The sequence below is a fragment of the Populus trichocarpa genome, chromosome 6 (assembly GCF_000002775.5).
Source record: "Populus trichocarpa isolate Nisqually-1 chromosome 6, P.trichocarpa_v4.1, whole genome shotgun sequence".
NCBI lineage: Eukaryota > Viridiplantae > Streptophyta > Magnoliopsida > Malpighiales > Salicaceae > Populus > Populus trichocarpa.
Genome location: NC_037290.2, coordinates 24,174,401 through 24,192,599, shown reverse-complemented (window position 1 = coordinate 24,192,599; position 18,199 = coordinate 24,174,401). Strand labels below are relative to the sequence as shown.

At 33.4% G+C, this 18,199-nt stretch overlaps 1 protein-coding gene and 1 long non-coding RNA gene across 9 annotated transcripts; one reads left to right on the top strand and one right to left on the bottom strand.

Annotated features, from left to right (window-relative positions):
- The first annotated feature begins 5,198 nt into the window (after positions 1 to 5,198).
- Positions 5,199 to 11,498, top strand: LOC7471533 (casein kinase 1-like protein 3). 7 transcript variants are annotated; one of them, XR_002982526.2, is made up of 19 exons: positions 5,203 to 5,449; positions 5,530 to 5,570; positions 5,655 to 5,724; positions 5,828 to 5,976; positions 6,079 to 6,174; positions 6,293 to 6,363; positions 6,929 to 6,990; positions 7,073 to 7,136; positions 7,233 to 7,317; positions 7,855 to 7,981; positions 8,214 to 8,296; positions 8,523 to 8,589; positions 9,396 to 9,532; positions 9,747 to 9,917; positions 10,068 to 10,178; positions 10,445 to 10,495; positions 10,615 to 10,755; positions 10,931 to 11,074; positions 11,194 to 11,498. XR_002982526.2 is itself a non-coding variant. In XM_002309513.4 (15 exons), exons 1-14 carry the CDS (start codon positions 5,374 to 5,376, stop codon positions 9,912 to 9,914), a joined length of 1,296 nt encoding a protein of 431 aa, XP_002309549.1. In that variant the 5' UTR covers positions 5,203 to 5,373; the 3' UTR covers positions 9,915 to 9,917; positions 10,068 to 10,396. The 7 variants fall into 7 exon arrangements, 2 of the variants coding, with proteins under 2 accessions (XP_024459638.1, XP_002309549.1); XR_008059565.1 differs by lacking the exon at positions 10,931 to 11,074; XR_002982525.2 differs by having other exon boundaries at positions 10,931 to 11,498.
- A 2,737-nt stretch (positions 11,499 to 14,235) lies between these two features.
- On the bottom strand, positions 14,236 to 16,814 carry LOC18100665 (uncharacterized). Of its 2 annotated transcripts, XR_002982530.2 has the most exons (6): positions 16,405 to 16,811; positions 16,153 to 16,307; positions 15,921 to 16,043; positions 15,484 to 15,652; positions 15,165 to 15,262; positions 14,236 to 14,987 (listed from the first exon to the last, which is right to left on the bottom strand). It is a non-coding gene; the product is annotated as an uncharacterized LOC18100665 (long non-coding RNA). The 2 variants fall into 2 exon arrangements; XR_002982527.2 differs by having other exon boundaries at positions 15,165 to 15,652; positions 16,405 to 16,814.
- Positions 16,815 to 18,199: the final 1,385 nt, after the last annotated feature.

Genomic DNA, 18,199 nt, shown 5'->3' with positions numbered 1-18,199 from the left:
AAAATGGAATAGATATGCTTTTAGGTGTCCTAATCGTGGGATTTATATTTTCTTTGAAAGGCTGATTCATGTGTGATGACTAACAATTTCTTCCACCAACTACCCAATTGTATTTATTGCCCCAATTTTTGCAGTCACGTATGATTGTGATTTGTAAAATATAATACAATAATCCCAAAAGTTTTGGTGCTAAGCAATGACATCATAGCACTATTATTATTAGATTTTTTTGTTTTTTTGTTTTAAAAATGTTTTTGAAAAAATTAATTAATTTTTTTTATATTTTAAATTAATATTTTTTTAGTATTTTCAGATCATTTTGATGGTTGATATTAAAAAATAATTTTTAAAAAATAAAAAATATTAATTTAATATATTTCTAAATAAAATATATTTTAAAAAATAATCACAATCACACGTACAAACATAAAAATTAAACAATCGCATGTGAGGAAAGAAATCGTGACGAAGAATTAAATGAAATATTTAATAGACAGCCCCTCGTAGAAATGCTTTATTTATTTATTATTATTTTAATGAATTATCAATTGTCAAGGATCAAGATTTGGACAAAGGTAGGAGATAGAAATAAAGACAAGGGTTTGGTCTTTTGGTACAAATTGGTGGCTTGTCCGATTGTGGTGGCTGCAGACTTTTTGTTTGCTCTATTTTGGCTTTTGAACGATGACCTCTGTATCGCAAATATTCTAGTCGTTGGCCTGGGGTTTTTTTTTTTTTTTTTCCTTTTTAGTCCCTGGATTCTTTTTTTCGTTGTATATCCACACGTTTGTGCAATGTGTTTATGTTCTTAGCAGTGTTTTGGGATTTGATTTCTTTTTTTAAATGAAAACCAAGCATTTACTGTGATTCTGATAAGGTTAGAGGATGGATTTATTAAGTCTATAATTTAATTAATAGTGAACTCTAATATTGTTTATATATATATATATATATATATATATATATATATATATATATAAAACAAGGGATAGCGTGTGTGTGTAATTAGTCAAACTAAACGTAGATTTGAATTTCATATTCTAATTTGACCAAATACTTATTAGAAAATTATGAGAAATGGCATCCCTCTAACTTTGAAGAAATTACATTTCCTTTTTTATTTGAAAATATATTTGGATATGTTTTAAAAATATATTTATCTTAAAAAAATATTAAATTAATACTTTTATTTTATTTTTTTCAATGGTTTTAATTAGATAATGTTAAGATTAAAAAAAAAACTTTAAAGAGATATTTTAATATGTTTTTAAGTGAAAAAAACTTTTTAAAAAGTATACTGCACCACAATACTAAACACATTATTTTCATGGTTTTAATAATTAAATAAATTAAACCATATTATAATTAAAAGATATATATTGACACACACACATATAATTAAAAGGAGAGATACTTGTGTCTTTGAATCCAGGATTGTTAATGTTAGATGAAGATTTTGACTAAATATTATTTATTGTTGAATAAAAAAATATGTGAATATATATAAGAGTATTATAACACTCGATTATATTATATAAACTAATATGCTAAACAAATAAATCGAGTCAATAAAGGGGGACAGAATTAGAATTCTAGGTGTGGGAATGCTGATATAGAAAAAAAATAGAGCAAATAAAATAATAAATAAATACAATACATAATTTATGGAGTGCAAAAATAATTATTTTCTCTTAAATAACCCTTGGTTTGAATGGTCTAATTAAACTTTTTTTTTTAATCTTGAGACCAAAATGTAAACTCTTACAAATTTAACCTTAAATTCCCAACACGTAAGTAGTGGGTGGCTCCTCTTCAAACTGCTGCAACGAGGAATCTACCTTGCGAGACCCCACTTCTTCTCAGCAACTCCAACCTTCAATTCTGTGTCAGGACAGACATGGTCACTATCTACCTTTGCCCTTCTAGCACAGCACTCTCCTAACCTGACATTATCCAAAATTAATGAAATTGAAAAAAAAGAAAAGAATTTTATAAATTAATTTAAATAAAATAAATAATGAAATCAAATCTAATAAATATTTAAATTGGAAAGAAGAGCAAGCAATAATGAAGAAAAGTATTGGTGAGTATCAATAATCCAAGCTGTTTATTCAAGACCTTTGAGTTTCTTTCAAATTGTTTGTGTTCTCATGGACAAATATGTATGAAGATCCAGCTAAAAGTCATGATAATATTTAACACAATTCCCTCACTTTTAACTACCAATCCTCACCTGTCAAGACTCCCCCTTCATCTGCATCATTGCTTCCATCCTCTCACTTACAAGGACCGTAAGCCTTGCTACAACCAAGATAATATATGAAGTTAACCAAAAACTCAAACCAGCAAGGAGCCAATGATTGCATTCATAATGCCCCTTGTTGATGTTGCTTGCAAGCCAACTTTCCTGATCTTCTCCCTTGATGCGTGAAGTTGCGGACAACAGTTACTATCAAGCTCGCTACCTTTTGCGGCAGACAGTCCCATCTCAAACAGATTGGAGGCTACACTAGACATGCTTTTAGGCAACTCAGTATAGAAGAACTCGTTCTGAACAATACCACAGAAGCCTCAGAAAACTCATTTATGAAAATTTTTTAGCAACAACCACATTGCTGACATGTGTAGCACGGCATTAGGGTCGTCTGAAAATCCTTCCTTGATTGAGGTTTTTTGCCAGACACTCTCTATAATTTCCAATGCTGCCATGCATGGCAGTAGAAGACGATAGAACGCCAATTCCTATTCTTTGTTTTAAGCTGAGACGAATTGGCTTTCTCCTCATTTTTTATGCTAGAGGGATGAGAAAATATATAACTGAAATGTAGTCGATCGGTCCATAGTTGATGCCTGGAGTACTATAAAAGAGTGTTGAAGTACATTTGTAGACATCAAGACTCCTGTTGACCATATTGGGATTACCTTGATTAGTGCTTTAAGTTCTTCTGCTACTTCATCATATACTGCACAAATTAAGATTCCATGGATCTGAAGCTCTTCCATCTGGGGTCAAGTTTTCTTCAGGGTTTTGAATAACGCAAGCTTTATTTAGAAACATAAGACAGAACAATGACCTTTTGGGAGTCCTCTTAAAATCCTTGGTTTGATACCTCTCGTCTTTGGCTTGGGATGATGATTTGATACTTATATTTCTAAAGGAGGCCACCAAAACTCGAGCAAATTCAGCTAGCCAGCTTGCCTTAGCCTCTGACTTGACGTAAATGGGAGAAGCCAAGAAGAATGAAGGAGTTGACAAGATCACAAGCACCACAGGAATGCCAAAACCCGCCCTCCTTTATTCTCTTACAATTCTATATTTCTGAAATTAAAACAATATTTTGGATTTCAATCTCTTTTTGAAATAGAATTGTAAGTTCATGGATTCCTTTTTTATTTTATTTTTAAAAACTTCGTTAAATATTTTACGGTCCGTTGTTTAGCCATTGGAATAACAAAACACTAATTTATTTGCACCTTACAAAAAAAATTATGTGGGGACGAGCTAGTACTTTTACACAAGGAACTTCCATTGATAAACTTCTACGCAGACAATATACACAACGTGCCATTGAAAGTTTTAAATGTATGTATTTCATTGTTTGTTTTGGTTGAAGGAATTCGTCGAGAATTTAAATCTAAATTTTCAACTTTTTTTTTGAACAAAAATGATCCTTGCAATTACTGAATAATTCATACAGAAAACAGGTATTATATCTTTGATAAATTCTGCTTTAAGAACACCAGAAAGCCAGAGCATCAAGAATCAATAAATAGTCCATAACTTACCCTGCCACCCCCATCAATATTGGAGATTTCCCTGGGTGACCCTTTGCCTGAAAATGCTTAATATATTGACCATATCAGGGATGAGCAAAAAAGCTGGAAAATCGATTAAATTGAGAAAACTGAAAAAAACAAAAAAAAACCGAATCATAAAAAGAAATCGATTAAACCGATTAAAATTTTGAAAAAACTGACCGGTTCAGTTTTATAAGCCTAAAACCAAAAAAATCGAACCGAACAGAACCCAAACCGAAAAAAACTGAGCCAAACCAAAAAACAGAGCCAAACCGGTTTGAACCGGTTTTTGTCCTAAAAAAACCGAAACCAAAACCGATCAGTTTGAACTGGTTTCAGTTTTTTTTTTAAAAAAATAATTTCAATTTGATTATTTTTTTTTATAAAAATCAAACCAAATAAAAAATAATCACAAGTTTATAACATTAGCTTTCAAACATTGATCGAAGTAAAAACATTTTACAAAACATGTGTTAAGAAACTGTAATTCACAGTTTTTCATTAAAGGTTTTTCTCATGTTTTTTCTTTTTAATTAAACTTGGTATATGGTGTTTAACATTTATCTTTTATATTTAGATGCGTGGTAAAAGAGATTAATTTAGTATCATAGAGAAAAAGCACACAAATATATATAATTAATAAAAAAGAAACATGTTAATAATTTTTTCCAAAAATTGTGTGCACACAAAAAAATCAAAATAAGTAGTACAATTATAAAACTACTATAAAGAAAACACACATGAAAACGTAAAATATTAAATTTCAATTCATTGAACTTAAAAAATCAATTTATCATATTTATGAATAAAAATACACTCAAAACACAATAACGAGTCAAAGAATTTCTAAAAAAAAAGGAATCAAAATAAATAATAAAATTATAGAACCACCATAAAAGGAAGCACAAATAAGAACATAAAAACATTAGATTTAAATTCAATAATCCCAAGTATTTATTTTTGTATTACAATCTGTTTTTAAAATTGCTTTTTACATAAAAAAATATTAAATTAATTTTATTATAAGTTCATGTATAGTTTTGATATCCTAATATAAAAAATTATAAAAAAATATTATTTTAATTTATTTTTAATAAAAAAACTTCCATTACAATAACAAACACAAATAAATTAGATATGATCAACTCAACATGCTAATCATAATAATAAATAAATTAACATTTATGTTATTGAAGCCGAGATCCCAACAATGCAAGGGCAACGAGTTCAGTCCTAAAAATTATCTTAATCTTTAAAAAAAGAGAATGGGGTTGGCACTAGGGACTCGGGGTTGGTCGCGTGTTCTTAAGTCGTAGATCGAGTTGTCAGTTACACAGCAACCGACATGTCATTTTGTCATTCTTATCCAATTTCATTTTCCACGTTTTCGAAAATAACAAAAAACAAAAACAAAACAACGTTCACCAATTGCCCTCCTCCACCTTCCTCTTCCTCTTCCTCATCGCGACCCTCTCTCTCATTTTCTCTCGTTTTCTGTTAGCTTTGTCGCCTCCTCTCCCATCGTCTCTTATCAGCTCTCTCCAGCAAATAAGTTTCTGCGTTTGATGCTTGAGAATGGAGAGAATTATAGGAGAGAAGTATAAATTAGGTCGCAAAATCGGAAGCGGATCCTTCGGTGAAATCTTTCTCGGTACTACTTTTTCTTTAATCTCTCCAATTATTTACCCTAACTATTTACTCTACGATTGATTGATTTTCGTTTTTTATCAGCTACTCACATTCACTCTGGTGAGATCGTTGCTGTCAAAATTGTAAGTCTCGATTTATTTTTAATTTTGATTTTTGATCTTGATATTTTTTATTATTATTAAGCTTTAATTGTAATTAATTTGTAGGAAAATAGGAGTACGAAGCATCCGCAATTACTCTACGAAGCCAAACTGTATAAGATTCTTGGCGGAGGAAGTAAGTATTTTTCAGAAATTTTGTATGAGGAAATCTTGACTGTTGATTTTATTTTATTTTATTTATTTTAGGTAATTTAATTTGTGGAAATTGTGTTGTTCAGGTGGTATCGCGAATATAAAATGGTGCGGAGTTGATGGAGAAGATAACGTGTTAGTAATTGATTTGTTAGGACCGAGTCTCGAAGACTTGTTTGTGTACTGTGGGAGGAAGTTTTCGCTTAAAACAGTCTTAATGTTGGCTGATCAGATGGTAATGATCAATGATAAGATTCAGTTTTATAGTATTTGAATGCATTTCTCGGGTTTGGATGGTGAGTTTTGATTGTTGGTTGTTTGGTTTTTCTTAATGGAGATTGCGAGGATTGAATACATGCATGTGAAGGGGTTTTTGCATAGGGATATTAAACCGGATAATTTCCTCATGGGTCTCGGAAGGAAAGCTAGTCAGGTAATTGTTTGCTCTCTCTTTTTTGTGCATTTTGCGTTAAGTGCACTGCTTATATGTGGATGATTATTGGGTTTTTTGTTAGTTAATAAATTTCCCTTAATTTTGTTACGCGTGCCAGGTCTATGTCATTGATTTTGGACTTGCGAAAAGATATAGGGATCCGACAACACACCAACATATTACTTACAGGTAGTTATTCTTATAACCAAGCTCATGTTTGATTTCTAGTGGGTTTTGAACATCTCTTCTCTTAAGTGTCAATGTGAGAATGAAAATGGTAATGCAGTTTTCATGTGAGAAAGAGGGTTGAATTATTTATGATTTTTGAAACTTTGTAGTTTAGCTATGAACTTAGCTTCTGTTGTCAGGTTTAATGGTTACAAGTGTGGTATTTGCTAGATAACATTCAAAAGTGGTAGTCAGGACATTGCGTTTCTCATTCATAAAGTTTATATTAGCTATTCATCAACTTTAGTTGGAAAAGGCTTGGTTTTGCGTAGTCGAGTTAGGCCTCTTATCTTCAGGGTTTTATTTTAAGATGATGTTACTGGCTTGTTGTTATTCCGGAGGTGTCTTTTATTTTGTTTAGCATCAAGATATGTGCCTTTGTTGACGAAGTGCATGCATCTATATGTTCCTTTTCTCAGCGGCTTTGTTTTTGCATATCATGTAAACCCCCCTCCCCTGAATCTTCATTTATCTACCATGATTGACTAAGGCTCCTTTTTCTCCTCCCTTTCCCCCCCTCAAAAAGAGAGAACAAAAACTTAACAGGAACTGCTAGGTATGCAAGTTGCAATACTCATCTAGGAATTGGTAAGTCAAAGATGTTTTGCTACTGTGTTTGACATATCAAATGAACCATTTGTTCCATACTCATCTTTTATTTTCTACTCAGAGCAAAGCCGTCGGGATGATTTGGAGTCTATTGGCTATGTTCTTTTATACTTTTTGAGAGGAAGGTATGCTACTATGTGATCATTTTTGGAGGCTGTGATGTTTTAACAGGATATGATTAGTTGGTGTTTGATTTTATAATAATTGGTTTCTGTGTTTAGCCTTCCATGGCAGGGTCTGAAAGCGGCAACAAAGAAGCAAAAGTATGATAAAATATGCGAGAAGAAGTTATCAACTCCAATTGAGGTATGTGGTCAAATGCAATTAATCAACTTGGAATTTGTATCCTGGATTTAGAGGGAGAGGTATTTGCCTTTTTCCCCTATGATAATAAGACTGGCCCCTGAGAAGGAGACCTTTTTCTCAAATGTTTTCATCAAATCCTATTTCTTGTCATATATCACATGCACGCTCATCTGAAACCCAAAAAATATATTAGCAACCTGAAATTCATGGAATTACCAACTTCTCTAAAAAATTAAGACTCCATAATCCATGTTATCTATTTGAAAGAAGCTAACCTCCTTGCATTTCCCCTGAATCAAGATATCCCAACGTGGTTCCTTCTCCCTTAACATATATAGAGATTTATCTTCTTAAAAAGTCTGGGAAACCCACTAAATGCTTGGATAGCTCATTTGTCATGGGAAAGAAGAAAAAGAGCTTCGAGAGTTGTGGTTTTGAAAATTGAATTCTGATACTGTTTTGGTTCCTTGTAATAGTTTGAATAACTACCTTCTATCTTTAATAGTCTGTTGACATCACATTTTCTTTTCTCTGGAGGTGCTATGCAAGTCGCATCCAGTGGAGTTTGCTTCTTACTTCCATTATTGCCACTCATTAACTTTTGACCAACGACCTGATTATGGATTTCTGAAGCGCCTCTTTCGTGACTTGTTTACTCGGGAAGGTAATTGTTTAATTAAATTGTGAGGAATTCTTTTTAATGTTGGTTTGGAGGGGGGATGATAGGGAAGTTTTGTTGCTGGTCATTGAGGACTGCGAATCCTGGAAACTGATAACTGAATTGTTGGTCCATTACTTGAGTAGTCCATTTTGTTTTAGAGTCACATCCATGTGGGCCATCGGAGTTGACAGTTATATTCTATGGCTTCATCTACTTTTTTTCCCATTTCTGGCAGGATTTGAGTTTGATTTTGTTTTTGACTGGACTATCCTGAAGTACAAGCAGACACAGAGGCCAAAGCCACAACCTCAATCATCTGTTAGTTATTCGAATCTTCTCTTTTTAAAATATTTATAATGAGTCATGCAAAGACTTTTATTCTTGAGATTGTAATTCATATTCTTTTTTTGTGGTTATTTTTCTATTTAATTTTTTTGAATTGGTCCAAAATTACCACCAAATCATTCTGTAAACTAATCCACTCTGCTTCTGGAGTGGCTTATTAATCTTCTTTTGATTTTTTCTTTTATGTGTGATTTTTCAGGACCTGCAGCCAAATTCTAGAGTGACAAGCAGTCGAGCAATGGCAATGGATCTCAATAAGGATAAAGGTTAAATCTCAAGGATTGCCATTCTGTTCTTGTTTAATTTTCCATCATATTTGAATCTTGTGGCTTCCTGTTTTTTTTGGCGGTGAGAAAGAGGGCTTTGGCTTTTTGCAGGAGTTGTGGGGAGGATGTTGGTGGGATGTTAGACACCTTAATAAAATCAAACCAGTCCATTTTAAAGGAGCACATTAATGCTTAATTCACTTGCATGGGAATTGGTTGTAGGCATAAGCTTAAGCATAAAAATATAAAGTAGAAATGAGGGTTTGAAATCTCAAAGTGAACTTCTCCTTGATAGGTTCTTAGTAGTTTATTTTAACAATCATGCCGGTCTCATTTTATGGCAACATTAACGTGTGATTTCTGGATTTAAAAGTTCATCTGCTGTACTGCAATGGCTTAGTAAATACTGAACAATGATACAATGACCTCAATTAGATTCTGAGAAATTTATAGTTAACCATTCTAACACCTAAGTAGAATTTTTTAATCCTTTTTTCTTCGTTCATGTTGAACTTATACTCAATCCATAGTGAATCTAGAAAACTGTTTTTATGTTTTTTAGTCCTTTTTTTATGTCGAGTCATTCCATGAGGCCTTTTTCTTATTGGATTCTCAACTGAAGATGCACCTGAGTGAATTAGGGACAAAGTTTTGTAGTGGACAGGGGATCATGGAGAGGGATGCCATGAAACTTATCTGCTTAGGATATGAAAGAGTTTGCTCTATTGGATTCTAGAAATTCATCTATTTTTATATGGTATTTACAGAAAACATCATTTTTATATGTTCATTTTTTTCACTTTCAGGGGTCAATGGTGCCTCTTATTCTGCTGAGGTTGCTGATCACAGAGGATCAAATAAGGTTGCTCGTCCAGATACTCATATGCAGTTGGGGTCATCATTTTCTCGGAATGTAACTGCTGATAATCCACTTGACAAACATGTGAGTCGTCTATTCTTGTGATCCATAGTATTTTCTTCTCTATGTTCTCTTCACATGCCTATATGTAGCTAGAATGCATAGCTGATATTGTGTACTTTGATGCAACTTATTCTATGTATTTGGTGACAGTTTTTTTCTTACTAGTTACTGTCACTGTAATCACTGTGCTGTAAATTTGGTGGAATTACAGCTATTTGAGATTTTGTTTCTGTAGAATATGAACAATGCATCAATGCCGTCGACTTCTTTTGTTCCGCCCAGTGCATCCAGAAGGGATTTTATGAAACTAGATGGGTCGACTGATGCTGTGAACATTGGCCGTGGGCTTGGGAACAGAGCTGGTGCTTCAAGCAGGTTGATGAGAATTTCTTCAGCGAAGTAATTGGTATGGCAACATCGCTTTCAGAGATTATTCTGTATTTAATGCATCGTGATTGTGCTCTACTGTTTTTATTCATGAATATTTTCATGGCAATAATTTCTATGAAACAATGTATCATCTCTTCAACTACTGATCTTTCCTTTATATTTACAGCTGTAATTTTGGGGACAGAATCCAGGATAGCAATGTCTCTGACATGAAGTTTGGATGGCTTGATCTCTTTGCATCAAGAATGTCAAGTTACTTAAATGTATTATTCACAAGGTGACTACAAGTAGACACATTGGATGGTGCTGGGCCCATCAAAGCTTGGTTTTATTGTTGTTTAAGATGGAAAAATGATTAAGTCTGTTTTTTGTTTGTTGTTCAATTGAGGATATGTAGATTGTTCCGTTTGATCCTCTATCCTTGGATCGTGTATGGGTGTTTTGACATGTACTTATTTCATTCATAATAAAGTACTTTCCATTATTAGTGCTTTATTTTTCAATCCAAACCTTGGTTTTTTACCTGGATCAATTTGAATCTAGGTACCTGCATTCTTCATAATCTGAAAGAAGTACCAAAATCTAGTGTTTCAGGTACTGTGTCATCTTGCCTGTTCTTGTGGAGCTTTCTCAGTTGCCATTATTTTTTTTATCTTGTAATGAAGTTTTGGGAAACATTTTTCATGCTTAACTTTATATATTTCCATTTTCAGATTGCTATAGTTAAAGTTTTGTATGAAATTCGTTTATTGAGTGGAAAGAGCTATTGGAAGTATGGATGCAAATGAAGATGGTTTGTTAGATCTTTGAATTGGTGTGTGGATTCTGGAAAGCTTTGAATCCTAGACATTGAGGTAATTAACATCTTTACTCTTAATTTTGAACCAATCTAGATTACAATTCTTCTTGTTGCCATTCTAATTTGCCAGGGAAAGAAAGAATATGCTCTTTCACTCGTCTGTGTCAGATAATTTATGTTTCCAAAGTATTGTTGTTGTCAAATAATAAGAATCAGTTGTGTATGCCTAGGTCTTGGGAAAAGTAGATATTTCAAACTGTCATCGAAGGCTGTGACAAAGAATACGACAAGTGGACTACAAGATGTATACGTGAGAAATTCCACAGGGATTATGGAAAAGAAGTGCTACTCATAATGCAATATTTTTAAAATTAGTAACAGCTCTTCTTTTGTGGGTTCATACCATGTTTCAACATTTAAATTCTACTTGTGATGTATGTTTCATTATGAGTCAACTTATACAGAAATATGATATTCTACGACACTGACTCAGGGTTGAAGAATAAAGCTATGCAGACATGCACTATATCTAGAGAGAGTTAAGCTACTACTACCAGACGAGGAGGCTGCTGATAGACTTGCAGGTAGTATGCTTGCATTTAAATAAAGCTCTGGAGTGATAATAACCAGAGTATTCAATTTTTAGCTGAAGGCAAGTCACCTATTGCGTATAGAATATCCTGAGCGGTAACATGCTTTTGTAAGCAGAAATGACCGGTTTATTCTAGGTTAAAGGATATTGATAATTTGCTTGTTATTTGATATGCTTCACCAATAATCCCCATCATGGGTGCAAAACTTGCAAATTTATCTTTATAGGTTATGCGCGATCACTGTGCAATTATTGCATGGAGCCTGTAGATCATTTTAGGCCTACAGGCACCCACTTGGTGCGGCGCTACACAGCTAGATTTTTCTCTTAGCTATGCATAGCTGAGTTACACTTTTTAGACTGTTATGAGTTGAAAGGGTAACATTTCACATTTGTTAAGGTTTTGTATTCGGCGAAGCTTTCATCCATTGGGTTAAATATGCACACCAACAGATTGTGTTCTTTTATCGGCAGATTAATGTCTGGTGAGATTATCCCATCGCATAAGCCATGTATGGTTTCCTGGTACCGCTACTAATGCATGCATTTTCTTTAGACCCACACCACTGCATTCCTTGCAATAGCACCAATCACTTGCACTGCCATCCACATGCTACCTCACGATTCCCCATCATAGTACCTTTACTGTCACATCCACTGTTACTGATCTGTCACCTTCTAGATTCGCCACCGTAACCATTTCTTACATACTGTTATACATATATATCATGACAAAAGGCCTTTCTTTTGCTGTTCCTTAAGGTCCACAATCCATGGTTGTTATTATTATCATGTCTGTTATTATTATTGTCTGAATGCATGCATTATGCAATAAAATGATGCGATTTTGAGGAAAATTTGACCTTTTGTTCATATAAAAGGAGACCCAATTGAAGAATGCCTAATACGTTTTGAAGATCCAACTGACAAAAGTTTTAGTTTGGTGACTACATGAAAGTTTCCAATTTGAGGTTTGCAGTATCATCTTTTTCCTCCCTTCACCTTCATATTAAAACGTATAATGTGGGTTTAAACCATCAACATTGTTGGACAACATCGAGGTTGCTTTAAAATATATTTGGGAAAATGGCTCTATGTATTCTTATATTTCAAGATTTTTTTTAATATATTTTTTATGTATTTAATCGCATCTAATCTAATTTTAAAAATTTCCTGTGCTTTAATATATCATTTTGTTAGATTTTTATCATAAAAATAACAAAATAATATCATGTGATCAAAATACTCATTAAAAAGAATTTAAAGGAGATGCTAGAATTTTTTTTTCAAAACTTGTCACTGAAATAATTTGCATGTGCAATTTATGAAAACTGATTATTAAATTTTAATTTATTGAATCTTAGTTTACTAACCCTATTTTTCAATTTTTTTCTCTCTTTTAACGAGGGGTATTTTGGATATATATAAAACTCAAATTTGGTCATGTTCAAATCGTTTATGTATTTTCATTAGTTTTACGGTGAAAAATCTGAGAGGGTAAATTGGAGTAAAAATAATTTTTAAAATATAGATGAATGCAAAACAATTTTTAAGATAGATAAATGAAATGAAATATAAAATGATAAATTGAATACGATTTTTAAAATATAATTATATATGCAGCCATTTCCCCAAAATATGCTATCCAAATTTGTGTTCGTGCACGATTACAAATATTATAAAGGTTGCTATCATAGCCTACCCGCACTGTTGCCTTTGTGGATTGCTAATTTGAGTATCAATCTTGAAAATCTGGGAGCTCCTGAATTGGTGAGGATTGAAGCCTTGAAGGTAAGAGTTTTTTATGAATTGTTTTTTTAAATGTTTTTTATTTGAAAATGTATTAAAATTTTATTTTTTTTATTTTTTAAAATATATTTTTAATATTAGCATAGCATTAGGATGATTTAAAAATTAAAAGATAATAATTAAAAAAAAAACAAAATTTATAGAAATACTTTTCAACCACAATTACCCAAAAAAAAAAAAAAAAACCTTATCAAGCAGCTAGGAGGGTCAAACACCATATTTAGATGGTAATGGAGTGTGGGACCTTTAATGGGCTTAGACATGAGACTTAAAGCAAATGACGAAAAAGCAAATGCAGAGATACCGCTGGTTGGTCGGTATTTTCCTCTTCTCTTACTGGTTTCGAGAAGAAAGTAGTGCCAAAACTTGTGTTCTTTTGGAGTCAAAAAGGGGTCAGAGTCAGACAGTACAACTCTAGGCAAAAAGTGGAAAAAATAAATACGATGGGTTAAAATAGAAAAGCATAAAAAAGTGCCCTTCATTACTCTCAAAGCATTCTCAAGGACTTTTCTTCCTCCTTTTTATTGGATAAATTGTAAATTAGCATAGTTATTTTTAAATTTCAGTAGAATAATACACTTCGAATTTTTTCAGATAAAATAGTATATTTTTGCATGTTGATACTGCCACGACATTTTAATGATATCACATCAACCACAACATTTAAATTGATATCACCATTGAAAACTAGTTGATATCCTAGGATTAAACACAAAATAACTATTCTTTGTCTGAAGGAAGGTCATCATTCGTGCTCTCCACTTGCAGCCATGACTTAGCAATGGGATCCCGTGGTGGATCTTCGGATGGTGGGTCCATGAAAACCTTTTCTGAGCTTGTGGCCTCTTCACAAAGAGGGAGAAGAGGGAGGTGATCTTTTGACAGGGAACACTTTGGTGCTGGCTTTGGAAAAATAAGTGGATGTAGCAGTAGGTTATCGTATTCTCCCTCCTTAGATCTGCAAAACTGCGGAGCTTGCTCAAAGTTCTTGACAGAGAAATTTGTTTGGAGTAGGCAAAGAATTGGATGGTGGTGGTGATGTGATTGGATGATGTGGTGGAGGAACCTTTGGAGAGGCTGGTAGATTATCTTTTTTTTCTTCCTACTATCTCTGTGAATTATAATTCAAACAAAAGATAAATTTCCTCCTATACTCCAATTTCTATGCAATTATACTTGCACAATGAGTTAAGATTGTTATCTTCAAGTCTTGGATATGCATGTTTTACATGATGCTGAAGCGTTTCATGATGCACAGACAATTAGATAAGAAAGTTGTGCTATTCACAAATGATGCTTGCTGCATTTTCCTTCTACCAATTGCTTAGCAAGGCCCCATTTCTCTCTATACAGTGATAGTGATGATGGAGACAAAGGAGAACCTAAGTAATCATGAATCCCGCCTCTCAAGAAAATCGAGCCTTTAGCTCTTTACGTATCAAAGCACAAAAGAGTGGAGATGAAAAGCAAGGAGGACAAAGATGCACTATCTTTATTGAGGGCCCCTTTTCTTGTATCACAGAATGTGTGCCTCCATTTTTGTAACTCTTAAAGCCCATGTTTAAATATCCCACTGTTCCCCCTCTCTTCACCAGCTTGCTTCTTGCTTTTTTCTTCTTTAGCATGAGAAGTTGCACCAAAGACCAAACACTTGAGTTCCAACAAAGTGATATAGCACAGCTTAGAAGTAAGCTTTTTTTATGACTTCAAAGTTTGCTTCTTAGGAAAGACAAACATAAAAATTAAAAATCATACCGATCTCCAACCTTAAGGATCCAAGGATGCAGTAATCTTGGTGTTGATAACTGGTTTAGGGCCAGGCTCACGGACAATTTTTCCTCCACACAGCTTGACTGCCTCTGCACTCTTGTAGACATCATTTGTGCCTATTGCAATCCGGTAGAGATATAAACATCCAGTTTTCACATATAACAACTCAGAATAAAAACCAGATGAGAAGACTAAAGATATGACATAATGATAACCGTGATAGGGAAGAATTATTTAAATGGAGTGAAACTAAATTATTGGAGTATATGCTGCTAGAGAAGGTAAGAATTCACCTGCGTGTAGCCATTGTCCTTGTTTTATTCTGTAATCCCATAGTTACATGTCAGTTCCAGACCTGCATTTTTATCTTCAGGGCCATAACCCATCATGGCTATGAGAAGGTAGAATAACAAGCAACTAATTAGAGTGGCATCTTATGCCTAGCAATATACTTGAGGAAAATGGGAAATGCTTCTATGGAGAAGAGCTTGTAACATCAAGGATTAAGAACAGGTTAGTAGAAAACTTGAATTTGGTGCATCTGAAGAAGCAATGCCACTGCTTTAATTTCAATGAACGAAGCAACTTCTTACAGCATTGATTACTTCTAACCTTCTTATAAAAGTCTATGGAGCGATCAAGATCACCCACTCGAAGCATCACTTGGCATAGGGCACAGGAGTCAGGCCTCTTTCCAAGAGCTCAAACTTGTAGCCATTGGGTCTTCAACAAATGCGATTTTTGTAATTCCACCTTTAACTGGACCCGGTTCCCTAGTAACCTGTTAAGAAAGATACTCAACAATCGAATTCCGTAGCAAGCAAACACTTTAACAAAGACTAACTTGCATCCACCACTGCAGTACCAAAATGTAAAAATCCATGTCCATTATCATACTTGTTATCTTCATGATCTGCAAGCATTACCAAAAAAAAATAATTTTTTTTTGAAAAGACCAGAAGTTCATTCGAAACATCAATGGTGGATGCAGGAATATGCATAAAACAATACTACAGTACAGATCCAATTAATGAAAGAAAGATAATTACTCTCTATAAGTAAGTTCAAGAGTAGAGTCTTCAGGTCCATATCCAAGAAAAGCATTACTATATCTGTCCTCAGGTACATCCCTTTTCCTTAACAACTTCATTCCTCGAAATTCAGTATAAAATCTGAATATGCCAAACATCCAATTAGCCACAGTTATTATATAAAACCTCACATTGCTACATTAACACAAGAACAAACTTTGCAATATTCAAAGGAGCTAAAGAGACATACTTTATAGCCTTGTCCAAGTCCCCAACATTATAGGCACCATGAAGCATGCGTTCTTCTCTTGTCATTCTCAACCCACTCTAGTACATTTTTCTCAGCAACCTCACTACTTCTTGCTGGTGCTAAGTTTCCACTTAAGAACTGTGATTGTGGGATATCTGTAGAAAAACCCAAAATACTTAATGTCTGTTTAAGCATCGCTAATTACTACATTTAGTAGTAAGAGATAAAGGGAAGTAAAGGGTTCTTGCTTACCAGTTCCAAGCTGAAAGAGAGCTAGTCTTCTTGACGGATTGTAATTGCTAGTGACTGTTTTGTTACTATTACTCTTGTTATTGGCATATTTGGATGGGGAAGAAAGTTTGAAGGAATGTAGGAGAAGAGAAGGTTTATTCTGCGTTGAGACATTGAGATAAGAGAAAAGAAGAAGATAATGATGGCACTGTTACTGTTCCTTAACATTTTTCTGTTCCTTCTCTGTCTGTTTATAGTTTGGTCTCCTGTCTTCCTCTCCTACCTCTGCCTGCTTGCTTGGTTCAACTGTTTCTGACTGTTCTGTTAATTGTTGTCCTCTTGCACGTTTTGCCATTGGCATCCGGGCTGTTTGCATGTGGCCCATATTCTAAATACTGGGCTTATCTATCTACATGGATATATTTATGGGCCTAATTCTACTTTTTTTTTTCTTTTTTCTTTTTTTTTTCAATGGAAGGCTGGGTAGACAATAAAATATAAGCAATTCGTGGAGCAATTATGATCTCCTATTGGTGGGGTGGGCTATGATTGGGAGTTTAAGTTTCAAAGTAAGCCTAACGGAAAAATAAAATATAAGGTAAAAGTAGTTAAACGTCAGTAATCACTGACATACCTATTAAACCAAGTTTAATATGTTTTTTAAATTATAATAACATCAACTTAAAAAAAAAATTCAAAAAAAATTTAATGAGATTTAATTTAGTAGAGCACTGATAAACCTGAATTTTTAACGGTTTCACATTATATTAATTTTTTTTTAACTTGGCTCGAGCCAGACCTAAATCAATTGGTTTCAAATCAACCAATTAGAAAAAACCAGGTTTAATATATATTATATACATAAGAAATATCCTTTTCAGCATGTCCATGCTTTTATATATATATAAAAAAAGATTTTATTTCAATTCAAAGCCAACATGTTATCGCTAGCCAATTTGATACAAAACCCTAGCTTCATTTGCTATGCTTAATCAATTGTAAAAGACAATTAACTGGTGTTATAATTCTTGCATCAAGCGTGGCATATATGATGGGAGTTTTTTTTATATTTTTTATTATCCTTTTTGTCTCATTGTTGCTAACGTGATGAAGTTTGCTTGGTTGGCGAACTAAGAAGATTTAATTTGCCAATCAATTTTAGCTTCCCATTAACAATAAAAAAATCGATTTATATAGCATTGACCAAATTAAGAAACCCTACCTTAATATTTAATCATACTTCAAACATGGGATTTTAGAATTAAAAAAAGAAATTGAAGAATCGGTCATTAGTAATTCCATCTATGAATTATTGGGTATCTTTTTTTTGACTTCAAATTCTGCTTTGGAGAGATAATCCATCTATGCCTTAATTTGGCATGAGAAAACTGCTTGGAAGTGGCCAGGATCAGCATGACAATATGCTATGCAGTTTCATTGGGTCAATTTCTCATCCATGCACTGTATAGCTTTCATTCTTGGGTGTTTTTGCCACTAAATAGAGTACCTTAGTAAAATTTGTATTTTAGTACTAATTATTGTCATTGGACCTTGCATTATTTGGAATCATGATGGCCTAAACGACAAAGAGATGAATCAGTCACCTCTTTAAATAATTAATAAGGCAACATGGTGCTCGCCCAGCTGGGAATCACACTAATGCATCCTCCGTTCCATCTCTAATTGTTATTTTATTTTGTAAAAAACGTAGGCTTTTTTAGTATTTTTCTCAGGCGAATGTGAACCGTCCTTGTGTTGCCTCTATCTTGTTTTGATGTCAACATTGTATGAGACATTGTTTCAAGCCTTCCTCCAT

Excerpts from the sequence above, each read along its gene's own strand:
- LOC7471533 (XM_002309513.4), top strand. The coding sequence starts at position 5,374 with ATGGAGAGAATTATAGGAGAGAAGTATAAATTAGGTCGCAAAATCGGA. Across the intron at positions 6,991-7,072 it reads CAATACTCATCTAGGAATTG|AGCAAAGCCGTCGGGATGAT; the intron begins GTAAGTCAAAGA and ends TTTTCTACTCAG. Across the intron at positions 9,533-9,746 it reads ATAATCCACTTGACAAACAT|AATATGAACAATGCATCAAT; the intron begins GTGAGTCGTCTA and ends TTGTTTCTGTAG.